Here is a 15,177-nt window from a genome sequence, read left to right as displayed (position 1 = left end):
GAATGTCATTATTTTAAAGGATGTAGGCTGAACCCCTTAGGATTGCAGTATATCTGCAACTTACTTTCAAATGGTTCTGGGGGAAAATGACATATAAAAGGTGATGTCACGTGTAGTAATCATGCTTTACTAAGTGAAGCAGGAAGCCCTATAACCTAGTCCCGGCCCCTCCACATATTAGCCGCAGGACATTGAGAAACTTCCCTCTCCAGGCCTGTTTCCTCCATCCAAAAAAAGTACTCGCAGATATTCAGCTCTGACGAGGCTGTGCTTCCCAGCCTGTTTCTCAGTCACTGACGGGACCTGGTGATGACACCCCTGGTGTAGGTCTTCTCATTCCCCCTGATGAGCCTGGAGCAGCTACGGGGCCCAGGTGATTGATGGCTGAGGATGCTGCGCTCTCCTCTCTGAACCTTTGCTGCCGCTGTTCGCTCTGCCTGAAATGGTCCACTCCCTCCTGGCAGGATGAAGCATGCCCTTCCTTGTACCCACAGCACTTGACACACACCTGTACACTGTGGCTCCCCCCCATTAACAGAGACCACATCTTTTATTCAAGAGAAGGTTGAGTTTTGTCTGAGTACTGGGCCTTGGAATATATTTGGTACATGGTCAGTACTCAGTAAATGGGGTGTTGGTTTATTTTGTAAACGAATGCAGGAAAAGAGATAGGAAAAATGGGGGTGGCCAGATCGAAGGTGAGTTGTGGTCCCTCCCACCCCCAAGGAATCTTTGAAGGCTGAGAAATACAATACCTGGCAAAACTAGGCAAACTCAAAGCAAGCATTTAGCCCTGGCTGGTGTGCTCAGTGGTTAGAGCATCGGCTTGTCCACGGACCCACTGAGGGAGCGAGACCTGAGAAGCCTGAAGGAGAGGCCTCCAGAGAAAGGAGGAGGAAGGTGGGGTCCCAGCCAGGGGTGTCTCCCTGCCTTAGAGGACTCTGGATCAGTCACTTAGTGTAAAGTAGGTAAAGGTGATCACTCCCTCCTAATCATTGTTTTGAGCATCACATGAAATCACAGGCTTTGACGTGCAGGGGCCACTGAACTGGCAGGTGCTGTTCCCAGCCATGGTCCTGGGAGGTGAGGGCAAGCGCGACCTGTCCTGGAGCCCCGGACAGGTAACCAGAGCCTGTGTTCTTGGTGTGGCCACTCTGATTCTCAGCCTGCTTTTCAAGTTCACTTTCCTGGCTTGTATATTGAAAGTAAACAAGTCAGGATTTCACAAACTGGCTCTGCTTCTGCTTGGCTTTGGGAACATTTATTTATAGCCACTTCCCTCTGGCCTCCCACTGCTCCCTCACTCGCTTATTCCCTTGGCAGCTACTGAGCCCGTGTCTGTTAATGAGTACCTACCGTGCCACCCCGAGGGGGTGTGGAGGGGTACCTGGTGGTCAGACCTGGCTGCCCTCAGGAGGCTCTTGGTCTCGGGAAGAAGATGAGCTCTAACTGGCCCCCGTGAAAGCTGGAGAGTAACCAGAGGCTCCCGGGGCCTTGGCACAGACAGCGCCAGCTGGGTACTGGGCACCCTCATAGAAAAACACAATAGCACTGTCCTGTGCCATTTTGTAACTGCCTGGTTTTCCTGCCAGATGGGGTCTCCTTAAGGGCAGAGACACACCACGCCCTTCCCAGGGCCCAGCCGAAGGCCTTCCTCTTGGTAGTGACCAGTGAGTGGGAATGAATGAACAGGTGTTCTCTGAAGGCAGAGACACGACCTGAGCTTTGAGCAACGCTGAGATGCAAACCTGTGGATGTAGGAAGGAGAACGCATATGAGGCAGAGGAAGCATCTTCTTTAACTGCTTGAGGAACACCAGGAAGTCATTGTAATTGGCCCAAATGTCCAGAGGATGCTTTTGCTGTCAGACCAGGCCTTACCACCGGGCTGCCAGTTGGACTGTGTGGACAGATTGCCCTTCCCTCCCCAATCTGCACCAGGCAGGGTGTGGGTAGCGTCACAGGAGAGCAAGGATGAGGTTCCTGGAACCAGCAAAGAATCTGCCCTGTTTTAGAAATCCAGATATAAACGGGGAAGGGAACTGTGGCCTGAGCCCTGGATCACCCTGCGGGGGAGCCAGTCGCGGGGAAGTGGCCCATGCTTGCCCTGTATCTTCAGGAGGCCTTTCTAAATGAGGTGACATTAGAATACGTAGCAATTACTGGCAGCCTAGGCTGGAAAAGCACCCAGGCAGAGGGAACAGCATGAGTTAGAGCAAAGGGGCCATCAAGTAGGATCTGTTAGGGGCCATGAGTATATTAGGGACAGAGGCCAGGTGCCAGTAGACACCTAGAGAGGAAGCGAGTGGGCAGCCAACAGGAGGTAAAGGGAGAGCTGGGTCTAGAGTAGGTGCCAGTTCGCAGCAGCCAGCTCCCATCAATTCATTAGGTGCTCAACCCTGTGATCGTTATTGGGGTGAGAGAGCACGAGTTCCCAGCAGGGTGACACACACCCTGGTTTGCTGGGACTATCCTGGGTTTACGCTGAATGTCCTACCTCCCAGGAAGTCCCTCCATCCTAAGCGAACCGGGTTCCCAGTCCTGCTGGGGAGACATGATGGACAGAGAGATGGGTTGTTCCCTCTGAAGGGAGCCACCAAGTCAGGGCATCGGGCCGAGCAGGGACACTGCCAGCGCTGGGGAGAGACAGGGAGGCTGTGAGCCTGCCTTTCCAGTAAGAGATCCAGGCTGCAAAGAATGTGCCTCCTCGGCTGAGCCTCCGGAGGAGCGGAGGCCGGCGCCCGCATTTCCACGTTCCCTGGAACTGGCCAGTGAGACTCACTGTCAGAGGCAGCAGCCGCCCCGCTCTGCACAGTAGGCCCACCCTCAGAGTTGCATTTCCTGACTGATCCCAGGCCGTGGCGAGACAGAGAACCTGATGCTAATCTATAGCAGGCGCTCTTGTTTGGCAGCTGCTCTCTGAGAATAAGTGGAGTAGGGTTTGCAGGCACGTACCTGTGGGCACACCATCATGAACGCTCTTCTTCACAATCATTTCTTCAGCGAGCACTTGTGTCTACAACATACAGGGCTGAGTTGACAAAGGAAAAGCAAGCCCCGCCTTCAGGGAGCTCACAGTCCAGTGGGGCAGACCCTGAGAAGCAGGACAGACTGGCGAGTTCCGTGCTGAGAGGCAGATGCAAGCGCAGGCCTAGGTGCTGGACTTCTTCCAACTCAACCCTGGGCGTATGCTCTCCACCCGCAAGCCTCTTGTGATCAGCCCTGTTCCTTTCTGTCGCCTTTTTGGCTTTACACCCTTCTGCCCGGCTTGTGAACTTACACTGTTCTTCAGGTTCTCGTAGGGAATGCCTGGAAAAGCCCTGACAGGTATTCGCAGGGTGGGGAGGGAGTCCAGGTGCCTGTACACAGGCAGAGTGTGGCTGGGCTGGCGGCTGCCGGCCTGGGACAAATTCAGAAACTCATTCCTGGTCAGTAGGGAGTGGGGTGGTGGGGCAGGAACCTGAGCTTTCCCAAGGGTTAGACTGAGGGAGTGACACTGCTCGGAGCAGCTGTTAGGTCCCGAGGGGATGGGAGGGAGAGGGGGTCCATCGATCTGGTAGCTCAACTGCATTTTCACTAATTATTCCCACTTCTCAGCTGGTTGTTTGATCACATAAAAGTAGCCCTGTGAGTATCGGCTGTAGCTTTTCTCCAGCCCCACATGGTTCCTCAGAGCCAGACAGGATGGGGAGCGCTGAGGCCGCATCTACACAGGCACAAAGTGTATGGGGCCCATGGGGAGGACGCAGGGACAGACTTTCTAAACTTAGTAAAGGATATTTGTGTGTTCGTGTTAAAAAAACAACAACAGTGCAGTCATTCAAAAATAATATACTTAAAAAGAAAATACTTGTCTGTCAAAGGTACTTTCCTCAAATGATACGTGATGTAAATACTTGTCTGTCAAAGGTACTTTCCTCAAATGATACGTGATGTAAATACTTGTCTGTCAAAGGTACTTTCCTCAAATGATACGTGATGTAAATACTTGTCTGTCAAAGGTACTTTCCTCAAATGATACGTGATGTAGACAGATGGAGTTTCTGAAGCCTTTGGGTACAGTGAGGATTTTATTAAAACAAAACCCCAAACGGATGGTAAGCAAGACAACCCTGAAGCAGAGTAAGTGAGTGGGTCTTTCCTGGCACTTAGGTTTTGTCAGTGGGAATAAAATAAGCAGGTAGACAAACACTGTTCACACGGAGGCGGGGCCACAGCAGGGTTTTTGGTTAACCACAAGTTCAGTTTGAACCTAGTGTTAAACAGCAGCAGGAAAAGGAACCCATGGTGATAATTACAATAAGAAAAATCACTATTGGTGTTTGAGCACCTACTAGGGGCAAGCACAGTAGTGGGTACTTTCTTTATATCTCCGTCCAAGCACCCCTGGCCCTGCCTTCCCGCCTCTGCTCTCCCCACCACCCTCCATCCCCTTCCTGATTCGCTGGGCTGAAAGCTCTCCATCTGGGGGCACTCACAGCATTGCCTGCAGTGAGGCTCCCCGGCTCCCCACCCTCCAGGCCCTGGAAGGTGTAATCATCTGTCCGCTTCCCTGAGTGGCCGTGAGCTCTGAGGACAGTGGCTGTCACACTCGGCTCTGCGTCACTACATGTTTTTGACTCACTGGCATCTGTGTTTGTCAGACTAAGATGCCATGGTCATATCCAATCGTAGGACCCAGACACTCAGAGAAAATGTGACAAGTCAGGACTCACTAGAGGAGAGTGACAGGTGGCAAGGGCGCGATGTCCTGGGAATAATGGATGGAAGAACCAAGGTGTCCCTTCAGTTGTCTACTGGGCTGTCATGCGCTGTCCACCTTTGTGACTCTGGAGGGCAGGGCGTGGATTGTCCCAGAACAGGAGGAATGCCTCCCAGCCGAGACCACTCCTCAGCAGGGTGGCCTGCTTTGGGGGCAGGTTTCCCGCGCTGGCGGTTTTCATTCACAGGCTCGGCGTCCACTTAGGGCCACTTAGAAGGCATGTCATTTTGGACATGAGAGTGGATCGGGACGTCCACTCTCTGTGGTCTGAGAGGCTCCTACTCTCAGCCCTGAGATTCTGTTCAGCCCTGAGAGTCTACCCTAAGCATTTATGAGGCACCTGGTCTGTGCCAGGTTCCAGGGGCACAGCAGAGAATGAGGCGGGCCTGCCCCTGCCCTCGGGGAACCTACACTATAGCAGGTGTGTCACTTTGGATCTTCCAAGAAGCAGCGGCCAAGGCCCTGGGGACATCAATGCAGAATGGAGGGAGCAGGAGCAGGCAGGGGGCTTCAGGCCAGGGTGCAGGTCCGACATCTGTGCCGGCGAGAGAGCAGGAAGGACGGACTGAGTAGGAGCCTCTCAGACCACAGCGCACAGGCTGCTGAGGAGGCCGAGCAGGGTTTCCCCATCGAGGAGGCCTGTGTCGGGCACTGATGGAGCAGCCTGGAGAAGCATGGCCTCTGTGCGACATGGTGACATCCAGAGAGGTGGCCGCTGGGACCACTGGTCAGCTCTGCTCTGTCACAGGCTCTCCTGGAGCTCTGAAAGGCACTTCCTTGGCCGCCACCCAGGGGCTCTGGAGAGTGCTGCCCTGCCACCCGACACCTGCCCTGTGAGGACAGTGGCTGTCACACTCAGCTCTACAGCACCGCAGGGCCTCTATGGTCACGTGCCAGCAAGCGGTGGAGCGGGGGTTGCAGCCCACATCCCTCAGGCTCAGTAACATCCTTGTTTTGTTCACTGACACCAGGCTGCACCTCCGGATCTCCCAGCCCCTGAGGCAGTCCAGGGCGGCTGAGCATGGCAGTGACACAGCTTAGCCCGTAACTTGATTCTGGTCAGTTTATATTGGAAGGAAACTGATTTAATCCGAGGTCTGTCTGTTTCTGTGTACAGTGTAATTTCTACCAGACTTCATGAAGATAAGACCCAAAGGGCTAGCCAGGGGGAGGGCACCTCTGCCTAAGCATATTCTCTTTTTTAAAAGACACGTGGGCTCTAGCTGGTTTGGCTCAGTGGATAGAGCATCAGCCCTCGGACTGAAGGGGTCATGGGTTCTGTTCCAGTCAGAGGCAGGTACCTTGGTTGCAGGCTCAATCCCCGCCCTAGTTGGAGTGCATACTGAAGGCAACAATCAACCAATTGATGTGTCTCTCTCACATCAATGTTTCTCTCTCTGTCTCTCCCCCTCCCTTCCATTCTCTTTAAAAATCAATAGAAAAATACAATCGAGTGAGGTTTCAGGCGCCAGAAGTCAGAGCACAGCGCTGGTTTCTCTCTCCCTGAGGGTATCACATGGCTCTCTTCTGGGAAGACCATGCCTATTTTGCTCATCACCGACTTCCCCTTAAATGTTTGTTAAATGAATGGTGAACTGTGGGGGAAAGATGCAGCACAATTGCACAAAAAGGCCCTTGCGACTCACTTCTGTTCCCGGACAGAACCCCCAGCGTGAGGTGTGGACAGCTGACATCAAGGCTGGACCCCGAAACCTCAGAGCAGAGCTGGGGGTCGACAGCAAGTTTGAGGCCCAGCATAGGCTTTCCCAGGGGGTTCGACACCCAGCACTGGCACGTGATGCCGCTGGCTGGACCCATGAAATGTGCGAGGGACTCATGGGAAAGGAAGTGAGGGGACATGTGGGAAGGCTTGTCTGCACTGTCCACTGAGCCACTGTGATGATGATGATGATGATGATCTGTACACTGATCTTCCGCCATCCACGTCAGCAGGGAGCTGAGCAGGTCCTGAGGAAGCTCAGCCCTCGGGGACACTTAGGCACCCACTACGTTGGCCAGGTGGGGGTTTCCAAGTCACCCAGGGCCGATCTCCTAAAAGCCACTGATTCGTCATCCAGTAACCACTGGGGCTGGGAGTGGGACCTTTTTCAAGTATTTTATTTCCCTCCAAGAAATATGGTAAGGTGACCATAATGTCACTTTTCCCGACAGCTTGGGCTCATTTTGATGACCGTCCATTAGTGCACACACTTTTGCTCCTACTAAATTATTTGGGCTCGCCCTAGCAGGTTTGGCTCAGTGGATAGAGCGTCAGCCTGCGGACTGAAGGGTCCCAGGTTCGATTCTGGTCAAGGGCACATGCCTAGGTTGTGGGCTTGATCCCCAGTAGGAAACGTGCAGGAGGCAGCCAATCAATGATCCTCTCTCATCATTGATGTTTCTATCTCTCTTTCCCTCTCCCTTCCTCTCTGAAATCAATAGAGATATATTTTTAAAAATAAAAAATAAATAAATTATTTGGGCTCAAATTGTTGGGCTTTAACTTCTGTTTCTAATTCTAACGCAGTTGTGTTCATATGGCCTCCCTCTCTGATAGCGGCCACGCCTCACTGTTGTCGGTACGCCTGCCTTTAAAACCGGGCCTTACCTTTCTAACCTGGGGTTCTGATGCGCTGAAGACTGAGAAAGTAGCTGCTCAGGATGAGGAGGCCGGTGTGCAAAGGCAGCGGCCTTCCTTGGCGTTCAGTGGCAGGAGTGCCTGGTTTCAGCGACGGCTGTTTCCTCTCCCAGGGGTTTCTTTTGCTTCTTCCCTGGTTTCCTGTCGTATTCTGAACAGATGACGTTGCTTATTACTAAATGTGTACAGCAAAGCAGGTGCAGCCAGGTGTTTATTTGGATTGCTCTCGCTCTGTTCGGAGAAGGTCGCTGAAGGGGTATGTGCCCCTGATTGGAACAGAACCCATGACCCCTTCAGAACCCATGACCCCTTCGTGTTCTGTTGTCTACGGAGCTTGTGTGATGGTGCCCTGTCACAATATCACAAACAGAGCGTTTCGTTGGCTGTTGTGAAGAAGATGGTCTTTGTCGTGTGCTCCACAGTCGAACAGAACTGGTTGGAAATCCCAAATGTAATCACTGAACTCCTGTGTGAATTGGTATCAGTTTTCCCAAGTCTCTAAGCCTCTATTGTTTCATCTACAAAGTGGGGTGATTGTGGCTACTTCACAGGTTGTGAAGCCCAGCGTTACCTTATTTTACACAGTGCCTGGAGGACTGGAGACAGTTGGCCAATTGTCATTCCTTCCACATTCAAGCGCCTTTTCCCCTAAAAGGAAAGCTGTGCGTCTTTTCTGCGCTATTGAGAGTGTTGGCACAGCACACTCCTCTCCAGCCCCGGGTCTCTGGAGAATGACTGTCCACCTCCCGGAGCAGCCCTCCCACAGACTGCGGGGAGCTCTGGCAGTTAGGAGGTTTCTCTGCGGCAATAGCAGGTGGCCTCTGGCTCATAAAAGGGCAAAGCCAGCTTCCATCCCTCGTGGCTGCCCCTGACACTGAAGTTTTCTCTTGCTCTGCAGTGAACAGAGTATCTGCCAAGCCCGGGCTTCCGTGATGGTCTACGATGACACCAGTAAGAAATGGGTACCCATCAAACCCGGCCAGCAGGGTTTCAGCCGGATCAACATCTACCACAACACTGCCAGCAGCACCTTCAGAGTCGTCGGAGTGAAGCTGCAGGATCAGCAGGTGAGTGCCGGAGCCCCCGGTGACACCCCAGCCTGTGCCGCGCATGCGCACCCACACGTGCACGCATAAACACGCACGTACACACGGTATAGTGAAAGAGGTCCAAAAAACAAGGTCAGGTTTGGAGTCAGAAGATCTGGGTTCAGATTCTGACCCCACATTCTCCTATGAGATCTTGAGCAAACTATATTTTCTGAACACCATTTTTCACATCTGTCTCATAGAGACAGTAACCCACATCCCGCATAATTCTGTGTGTTAATGTAACATTAGAATAAAATAATAGATGTGAAACAGCTTTGAAAAATATATTGTACAAATATATTAGTTTTATTCTATGCCTACATATCCATGAGTAATATGACAATAAAAATTTTTTTGTTCATCAACCCCCTAAGTCAGTGGTCGGCAAACTCATTAGTCAACAGAGCCAAATATCAACAGTACTTCTTCAAAATAGACTCGCCCAGGCCGAAAACCGACTTCTGCGCATGGGCCACGAAGTTTCAATTGCACTGTACGTGCGCCCGCACATGGTATTTTGTGGAAGAGCCACACTCAAGGGGTCAAAGAGCTGCATGTGGCTTGCGAGCCGCAGTTTGCCGGCCACGGCCCTAAGTCAAAAGCTTCAATTTTCATAGAAACGTAGGTTTATTTCAATAGAGACATGCTGAATACAAAGGGCTGAAATAAATGAGTAATCGTTAACATAACATAATAGAACATTTTAATAAAAATTAATATTTTTTGAACATAACTTACCAGGCACTGAATAACTGCACAAGTTAATAAGCATAATGCAAATAAACCTATTTTTCTTGTTCTCTGAAAGCGAAATATTTCCTGTTGCGCACACCAAACAAGTCAGTACAAGACTAATGATGTGGCAATGGGCTGCTAAAGTATTCGCTGCTAATATTAGTTGAGAGAAGTGGTACGCCTGCGCATAAGGCGCGTAAGGGAAATGGATGCAACACGATTATAGTAATCAGTCATTAGCGAACATTGTGGTTCATTATTAATAATTATGTATAACAGGATATTGTAAAAATTAAGTTATGAAATTTTTATTAAAACGTTTCTTACATACCGTTATATTGGCTGGGCTGCAAAAATATTTGTTGTGGGCCACATGCGGCCCACAGGCCACGAGTTCGACATGCTTGCCCTAAGTCTTACTTTGGAAGGAACAGCAAGTTAATTTGAAGAATCTGGGAGCATTTCTCTTCCTAATAGTACATCCTGGACAAATCAGATAAGGTAGTTTGTGAGTGAACCTGGTAAGTAACTCCACAAATAGAGGGTAAGTCCACCTATGTCAGGAACAGTTGTGCACACATAACTAAGACGGATCAGTCTAATGCCGTGGTCGGCAAACCGCAGCTCACGAGCCACATGCGGCTCTTTGGCCCCTTCAGTGTGGCTCTTCCACAAAATACCACGTGCGAGCGCGCACGTACAGTGCAATTGAAACTTCGTGGCCCATGCTCAGAAGTCAGTATTTTGTGGAAGAGCCGGTATTTTGTGGAAGAGCCACACTCAAGGGGCCAAAGAGCCGCATGTGGCTCGCGAGCCGCGGTTTGCCAAGCCGCAATTTGCCGACCACTGGCTAATGTGACAGGGACCAGAATAGAGGCGTGGAGAAAGGGCTTGTGTGGCCTAACCACGGGGACTCTGGTTAGTGCTTCAGTGCTCACCCCTCTCTTAGAGATTGACAGGGTCACATTTAGCAGTGAAATCAACAGACCTGTGGTTTCAGCATTTGTGAAAAACTCGACCTAAATAGCATCTCTGGCATCCTTTGTTGGTCAGGCCTTGGCTAAATTGAGCAGCAGGTTAGCTGCTATCTGCAAGAATCAGCACCTTAGCAATTAGAACAAAGAGGACAGCTCTGGCTGGTGTGCCTTAGTGGTTAGAGTGTCAGCCTACACACGGAAAGGTCACAGGTTCGATTCCTGGTCAAGGGCACAGACCTGGGTTGCAGGTTCAATCCCCAGCCCGGTCCGGGCACGTGTGGGAAACAACCAATGTCTCTCTCATTCTCTCCCTCTCATTCTCTCTCTCCCTCCCTCTCTCTCCCCCTCCTGCCCCCACTCCTTCTTATCTCTCTCTCTAAAAATCAATGGGAAAAATATTATTGGGTGAGGATTTAAAAAAAAAGAAAAGAAACGAAAAGAGAGAACAGAAACTTAAGACTATTTTTAGTGGCTGCCAGTTGACTGTGTTTCTGCTTTGGCCAAAATAGCCCTGTTAAGTTTCAGATTCTTGTGGCTAAAAGGGACATCCCCACTTCAGGACTCCTGCCTAAAGGTAGTCTCTCTAACCTGGAACTCGGTACCTTCAGAGGCATCCCTTTCCCTCATTGACAAGCTTACTGATAGGAAGGTTTCTCTCAAAACCTCCTGGAAGCTGCTTCCCTGTTCTTCCAGGTCATCGGTTCTAGCTCTGCCTATTAGAGGTACACCGCACCGTACATTGAAGGATATATAGCATCCTGAGTCCCCATTATGGTGGCAGCCAAAACATCTTACCCATTTTCATAACATACCCATGGGTGGGGGATGACGTGGGCATACCACTCTGGTACTCTCCTTTGACATAAGGCCCATTACCCAGTGCAGTTTCCGAATCATAGTGGGTGTCCCTAAGGGATTGCTTTCATTATGACCAGTTTTCCACTCCCTTCATGCCTCTTGGTTGCCTTCAGGGTACTCTGGGTAGATGGAAGGTGTGCTGGAGGGGGCACGGGCCTGGAGAACAGGATTCCCGGAAACTAATGTGCACCTTGTTCTCAGGAGGCTCCACACCTCGCTGCCTCCTGCAGAGGAAACCACATGACGGGGCTCTTTTGGGAGGAGGACTTCCCGTGCAGGAGACTCTGGCAGCAGCCCTCAGTGACTCCTGGGTGCATGCAGAGAGGCTGTGGTGACTCTAACCTGGAGACCTAGAGTCTGGCAGAGAAGTTACCAGCACAGCCCTGTGCTTGGAATTGCATGTTCATAAACATGCAATCTATAATAATAAAAGCATAATATGCTAATTAGACCAGACATCCTTCCGGACGAAGCCACAGCAGCGGGGCCGAGGCAGAGGCCCCTGGCCGCTGAGGTGGGCAGTGGCTGAGGCAGAGACAGCCTCCGCAGCAGCAGGGGCCAAGCCCCTTGCACAAATTTCATGCATTGGGCCTGTAGTCCTATATAATAAAAGCCTAATATGCTAAGTGTCCGGTCAACCGGTCAGCCATACAACCAATCAAAGCATAATATGCTAATGATATGCTAAGGCCGCTCAACCGCTTGCTATGATGTGCACTGACCACCAGGGGGCAGTCAACCAGTCACTATGACATGCACTGACCACCAGGGGGCAGACAGTCGACCAGTCACTATGACATGCACTAACCACCAGGGGGCAGAAGCCCTGACCAGTAGGTTAGCTTGCTGCTGGAGTCCGGCCCATCAGGACTGAGTGAGATGGGCTAGACATGCCCTGGAACCCTCCCGCTGTCCCTCCCTGGCTGGCCAACCTCCCAAGTTCCTCCCCGGCCCCGATCGTGCACCAGTGGGGTCCCTCAGCCTGGCCTGCACCCTCTCGCAATCCAGGACCGCTCAAAGGATGTTGGAGAGCCAGTTTCAGCCTGATCCCACAGGCCAGGCCGAGGGACCCCACTGGTGCACAAATTCATGCATCGAGCCTCTAGTAGGAACATAAAAGAGGTTCTTAATAAGCCGAGGCATTGTGAGAGTGGCAGGAAACCTGGTTCACAGTGATTTTATGGACCTCAAGAGTAAAGACTAATTTTCACAGGTCTGTTTCCCAGTCAGTGTGGAGTACAAGGTTGGACATTTTAAGGGATACAGATTCCTGGTATTTTACCAAATAGGGATATCTTACATGTTTAATCTCCTTACTAGTATATCTTATAGAGCACTTTTCATGTCAATTATTTCAGTCTCCCAATAACTCCATGGGAATAATGATACAAGAATTATCACCATATTGTACTATTATTTTTAATGCTTACTTTCCCTTTAACCTTTATATCGTGATTCTGTCTGTCACCTTACTCAAAGTTTTGTATACATTTGTGTTTTTGCTTCAGGTAGAAGAGCATCTTTCAATATATCTTGTAATGAAGATCTTGTGGTAAATTCCCTCAGCTTTTGTTGATATGGGAAAGCCTTTATTTCTTCTTCACACCTAAAGGATAACTCTGCTGGATATAGTACTCTTGGCTGATGGTTTCTCTCTTTCAGTATCCTATATAATACAAGGCTAATATGCAAATTGTCCCCTCAACTGGGAGTTCAACCAGGAGGCAGGGCCAGTCGGCCAACCACCCGAGGCCCCTTCCCCTGGCCGTCCCAGCTCAATTGGGCCGATTGGGGAGAGCAGGCCAGACCCAACCCGTGCATGAATTCATGCACCGGGCCTCTAGTTTATAATATATCACTCCACTCTCTTCTGGCCTACAGGATTTCTGCTGAGAAATCTGATAATAATCCAATGGGGTTTCCTTTGTAGGTTGCTGTCATTTTTTTCCCTGGCTGCCTTGAGAATTCTTTCTTTACCATTAACTTTTGACAATTTATAATGTGTCTTAGAGAAGGAGTTTTTGTGTTGAGATAATTAGCTATTAGCATCTCATACTCAAATACCCAATTCCTTACGTAGGTTTGGGAAGTTCTCATCAATTATTTCTTTGAATGGGCTCTCTGTTCTGTCCTTCTGGGGTACCCATTTTTCTAATGGAGTCAGATCGTTCTTATAGAGTTCTTTCACTTTTTTAACTCTTAGTTTTCTCTCTTATTCCACCTGAATCATTTCCAGATTTCTGTCTTCGCGCTCATGAATTCTCTCTTCCATCTTGCCTGCTCTATTTCCAGTGCTCCCTAATGCGGTCTTCATCTCATTTATTGAGTTCTTCAGTTTCAGAATTTCTGTTTGGGTTTTTTTTTTATAGTTTCAATCTCTTTGGTAAAGTACTCCTTTCATTAATTTCATTCCTGAGCTCATTGAACTGCCTTTCTGAGTTTTCTTGTATCTCGTTGAGTTTCTTCATTACTGCGTCTTGAATTCTGTCATTTACATCTCAGTCTTCCATGACTTTGAGGTTGGTTTCTGGAGACTTGTCATTTTCTGTACACTTGGGACAGACTCTTCTTGTTCAGATACCGTTTGATCTTAATTCAGCAGATTGATAATTAGAGATCTTCCTTTTGTTTCCCAGTAGATGGTGCTGTAGAGCAAGTTTTGTTTTCTCTTACCAGCACTACTTGCACCTCCTGGGTTGCCACAGGGGGTGTTAGTGTTGTGGAAATTGACTCCTGGGTGACGGGGGTGGTGGGTGTCCCCACTGTGTCCAGGTTGCCTCAGTCTCAGGGCACGACCACTGTGGCAGGTATGGGGGAGCCAGGTTCTGGAGCAGCAGCACTGACTCCTGTACTAGTGGCCTTGTAGCCCCAGGCACCACTGTGCTGTTAGAGGCATCTCCATAACCACTGCTGCTGCTACTGTGTTCCCCAGCAGTGGGGGGAGAAGAGGGAGAGGGAGCTGGCTTCATGGGCACCAACCCTGCTTCTGCCCTGCTTACCTTCCTCTGGGCCATAGTGTGGGGGCCACCCCCTGACTCCTCCACTGCTACTGTGTTAGCTGGGGCCTTGGCAGCTGCTGAACTACACCTGCAGACACTGTCCCTGCCCTTCCTTCTGTCACGCATCCCCTGCAGGTTCCAGTTTGTCCACCCTCAGGTGTACTGATGCGTGGATCTCTCAGGCATGTTTTTGTGCTGAGCAGAGGAATCTTTGTTGGATAATAGATATCTGACATGGAAATTTAAGGGGAGATACAAAGGGTTCTTCTCACTCCACCATGATGCTGATGTGAGAAGAGTTTTTGGGAAGCATAAATTGATAAAGCCTTCCGAAAAATAGTTAGACAGACGGTATCAACTCAGTACACACCTGCATCCACTAAAATACATGTCTGAAAATACTCATAGTTTTATTAATAACCAACAGCTAGAAACTGCACAAATGTCTATGAACAGGACAATGGATTAGTTATTTATGGTATATCAAAAGATGAAATGTGCCCTGGCTGCTGTTGCTCAGTGGTTAGAGCTCCTGAGCACCAAAGGGTCACATGGTTGATTCCCAGTCAGGAAATATATCCAGGTTGTGGATTCTACCACCATTGGGGTGTGTATGTGAGGCAACCTATTGATGTTGCTCTCCCACATCAATGTTTCTCTTTCTCTCTCTCTCTCTCCCTCCCCCCCCCCTTCCTCTCTCTCTAGGATCAATGAAAAACATATCCTTGTGTGAGGATTTTTTTTAAAAAGATGAAATCTTACTAATTGATGTTTCTCTTCCTCTTCCTAAAAGATAAGGTGAAATATTATGTAACAATAAATAAGAATTAAATACTTGTAAATGTAATAACATGGATGAATCTCATAGACATTATGTTGAGTGAAAGAAACAAGAGTATATACCATAAGAATCCACGTCTATATAGTTCAAGAACAGGTGAAAGTAACTCATGGTGATAATGGTCAGAAACTCAGTCACCTAAGCAGAGGGATCAGGGATGCAGAATAATGGCTCCAGGCCTCCCACCCCTTCATAAGCCCCTCAAGCTAAATAATTTGTTACGTGTCTGAAGGAGAAAGGTTAGAGGTCAGGCGGGCCTGGTGTGGAATCCCCTGCC

General features: G+C 49.7%; 1 protein-coding gene across 1 annotated transcript in view; it reads left to right on the top strand.

Annotated features, from left to right (window-relative positions):
• Window positions 1-15,177, top strand: part of EVL (Enah/Vasp-like) — an 83,931-nt gene that overhangs the window by 33,444 nt on the left and 35,310 nt on the right. The window contains exon 2 of the mRNA XM_005877895.2: window positions 8,298-8,466. Coding sequence (XP_005877957.1) covers window positions 8,298-8,466 — 169 coding nt within the window. The remainder of the gene's footprint in view (window positions 1-8,297; window positions 8,467-15,177) is intronic.

The sequence above is a fragment of the Myotis brandtii genome, unplaced genomic scaffold (assembly GCF_000412655.1).
Source record: "Myotis brandtii unplaced genomic scaffold, ASM41265v1 scaffold535, whole genome shotgun sequence".
NCBI classification, from domain to species: domain Eukaryota; kingdom Metazoa; phylum Chordata; class Mammalia; order Chiroptera; family Vespertilionidae; genus Myotis; species Myotis brandtii.
The sequence above is the reverse complement of the archived record's forward strand: the minus strand, read 5'-3'. Positions and strand labels throughout refer to the sequence as shown.